The 2,202-nt window shown below is 48.8% G+C and overlaps 1 protein-coding gene across 1 annotated transcript; it reads right to left on the bottom strand.

Moving 5' to 3' along the window:
• Positions 1-737: 737 nt before the first annotated feature.
• LOC117122943 (transcription initiation factor TFIID subunit 11-like) lies at positions 738-1,427 on the bottom strand. Its single transcript, XM_033268722.1, has 2 exons — positions 1,020-1,427; positions 738-974 (listed from the first exon to the last, which is right to left on the bottom strand). The coding sequence occupies exons 1-2, from the start codon at positions 1,425-1,427 to the stop codon at positions 738-740; spliced, it is 645 nt and encodes a 214-aa protein (XP_033124613.1).
• Between the last annotated feature and the right edge of the window lie 775 nt (positions 1,428-2,202).

The raw sequence follows: 2,202 nt of genomic DNA, 5'->3' as shown, positions 1-2,202 counted from the left end.
ACACACGAAGCTCACCTATGCTTCGTTCGATCTTCCAACGTTAAGAGATAGGCGAGCAGTGTCCTATCCTTTACCACTGGCCCCAAAAAGTGTCGTCCTCATATCTCAAATCAATTTGTAAAAAAAAAAAATTTGAACTTTGCAAAGTCCAAAAGTCACGGAACCTAGCACACCCACGAAGCTCACCTAGGCTTCGTTCGATCTTCCAACGTTAAGAGATAGGGGTTCAAAGTGTCCTATCCTTCAACACTGGCCCCAAAATGTGTCGTCTTCATATCTCAAATCAATTTGTTAAAATAAATTTTTTTAACTTTGCGAGGTCCAAAAGTCACGGAACCTAGCACACCCACGAAGCACACCTATGCTTCGTTCGATCTTCCAACGTTAAGAGATAGGCGAGCAGTGTCCTATCCTTTACCACTGGCCCCAAAAAGTGTCGTCCTCATATCTCAAATCAATTTGTAAAAAAAATTTGTTTGAACTTTGCGAGGTCCAAAAGTTACGGAACCTAACTCACCCACGAAGCTCACCTGGGCTTCGTTCGATCGATGCCAGCCAGCCAGCTCCAACGCCCCCCATCCCCCTTTCATGGGCCGGATATGCAGGATTTCGTATTCGGATGATCTTTCTGTTCTCGTAGATTAGTTGACAAATTCAAAAAAGAAAAAAAAAAACCACACACACACACAATTTTTTTTTGTTTTTGTTTCTTTCAACAAACAAAATATATTCTATAGCTACATAAGATTATTTCTTTTCAACCAGTCATCGTCCACTATAACAGTGTCCGTATCGGATGACACCTCATCGTCCGGGGAATCACCGACCGAGTAGCCTTCGTCCGAGATCTCTTCATCCGAACTCTGTTCGTCCGATGTCTCAGGTACCGTGTTATTTTCATCGTCCGATGACTCGTCTTCTGATGATGCAGAAGAGTCGACATTTTCATTAAATTTCTTTGGCTTATGAATTATCTGAAAGAAAATAAATAAAATAAACAACAACAACACACTTCAAACATCTCGTCCTCTAACAAACAAATCATCTTCGTCGTCGTCGTCGTCTTCACTACCACCACCACCACCGCCGCGTCGGCTTTCTTTCACATGTTCGTCGTCATCGTCGTCGTCGTCCGCATTCGAGTTTCGTTTTGCAGATTGGGCCGATGTCGATCTGGAAAGCATGAAGCTTTGCAGCAGTACGATTGTGGCAAACCTCACGGAATGCGCGACGGTAAAAGCCGTGGCCCAGTGTTTTCCGAGTTTGTTTGTCGGACAATCGGTTGCGTCGATCTTGGTAGCGCTGAGATCGAGAAGATTCTCGTAGCAGGAATTCATCGAGTTGCAGTCGAATAGATCCCGACCGTCAAAAACGCACGGACCGAGCCGGTAGATTAAAACGTTACGTATCAGATCAACCGTTGCCATCGCGACGCTGGTGATGGTCGCCGCCTTCCACACGTTTCCTATCGATTTGTATCTCGATAGTACAGCCGCCAAAACGAAAGGATACACCACGTACTCCGAGGACAGCGGGTAAACGACCGCTCCCCGACAGAACGTCTACCATGATCGTTGCAGCGACCACCGGCAACCCCAACGTTTTGTACCACGTCCAGTCGCTGCCGATGCGGCGGTGGTGGCGGCCGCCAACCTTCGTACGATCGGCGATGTGCATTGTGTATAAGAGACAGCTGTTGGAAAGTAGACGAAAGCAAACTGGACGAAGTAGTAAATGGAGCCCGCAGTATGGCCGAGCTCGACGATTGGGCAACGATGCTGATCCGATTCCCATTTTAACGCGTCCGAAACGGCTTGCCTGCAACTGTGTCCACCCGATGAACACGCCTCCACCGGATCCCTGTAGGCTACACCGCACGGCCCGATCAGGAACTTCAAGTTGGAGAGAAAAGACACGTTCGCCGCTATGCACAGGGTCAGTCTGCATGCCGATATCAGCTTGGTGGTGGAACGGCCGTGCACGAATATGGCGTACAGGCAGACTGGCACGAATATCCCTTTCCAATCGACGACCGGGTGGACGTTCGCCTGCAGCAGCACGTCTACCGCCAACGATACGGTGAAGCACGTCGTGATCAACGAGCACAGGGTACGCTCCTTCATTCTTGGTAATCGGGGCGCGCTACCCCTCCCTCGATCGGACGTAACGTTCATACGGGGAGGTAAGGGAGCCCATATCGAG

This window comes from Anneissia japonica, unplaced genomic scaffold (assembly GCF_011630105.1).
Source record: "Anneissia japonica isolate Jap-2015-1 unplaced genomic scaffold, ASM1163010v1 scaffold861_len16365_cov162, whole genome shotgun sequence".
Classification (NCBI taxonomy): Eukaryota; Metazoa; Echinodermata; class Crinoidea; order Comatulida; family Comatulidae; genus Anneissia; species Anneissia japonica.
Note: the sequence above shows the minus strand (reverse complement) of the source record. Positions and strands in the feature narration are given on the sequence as shown.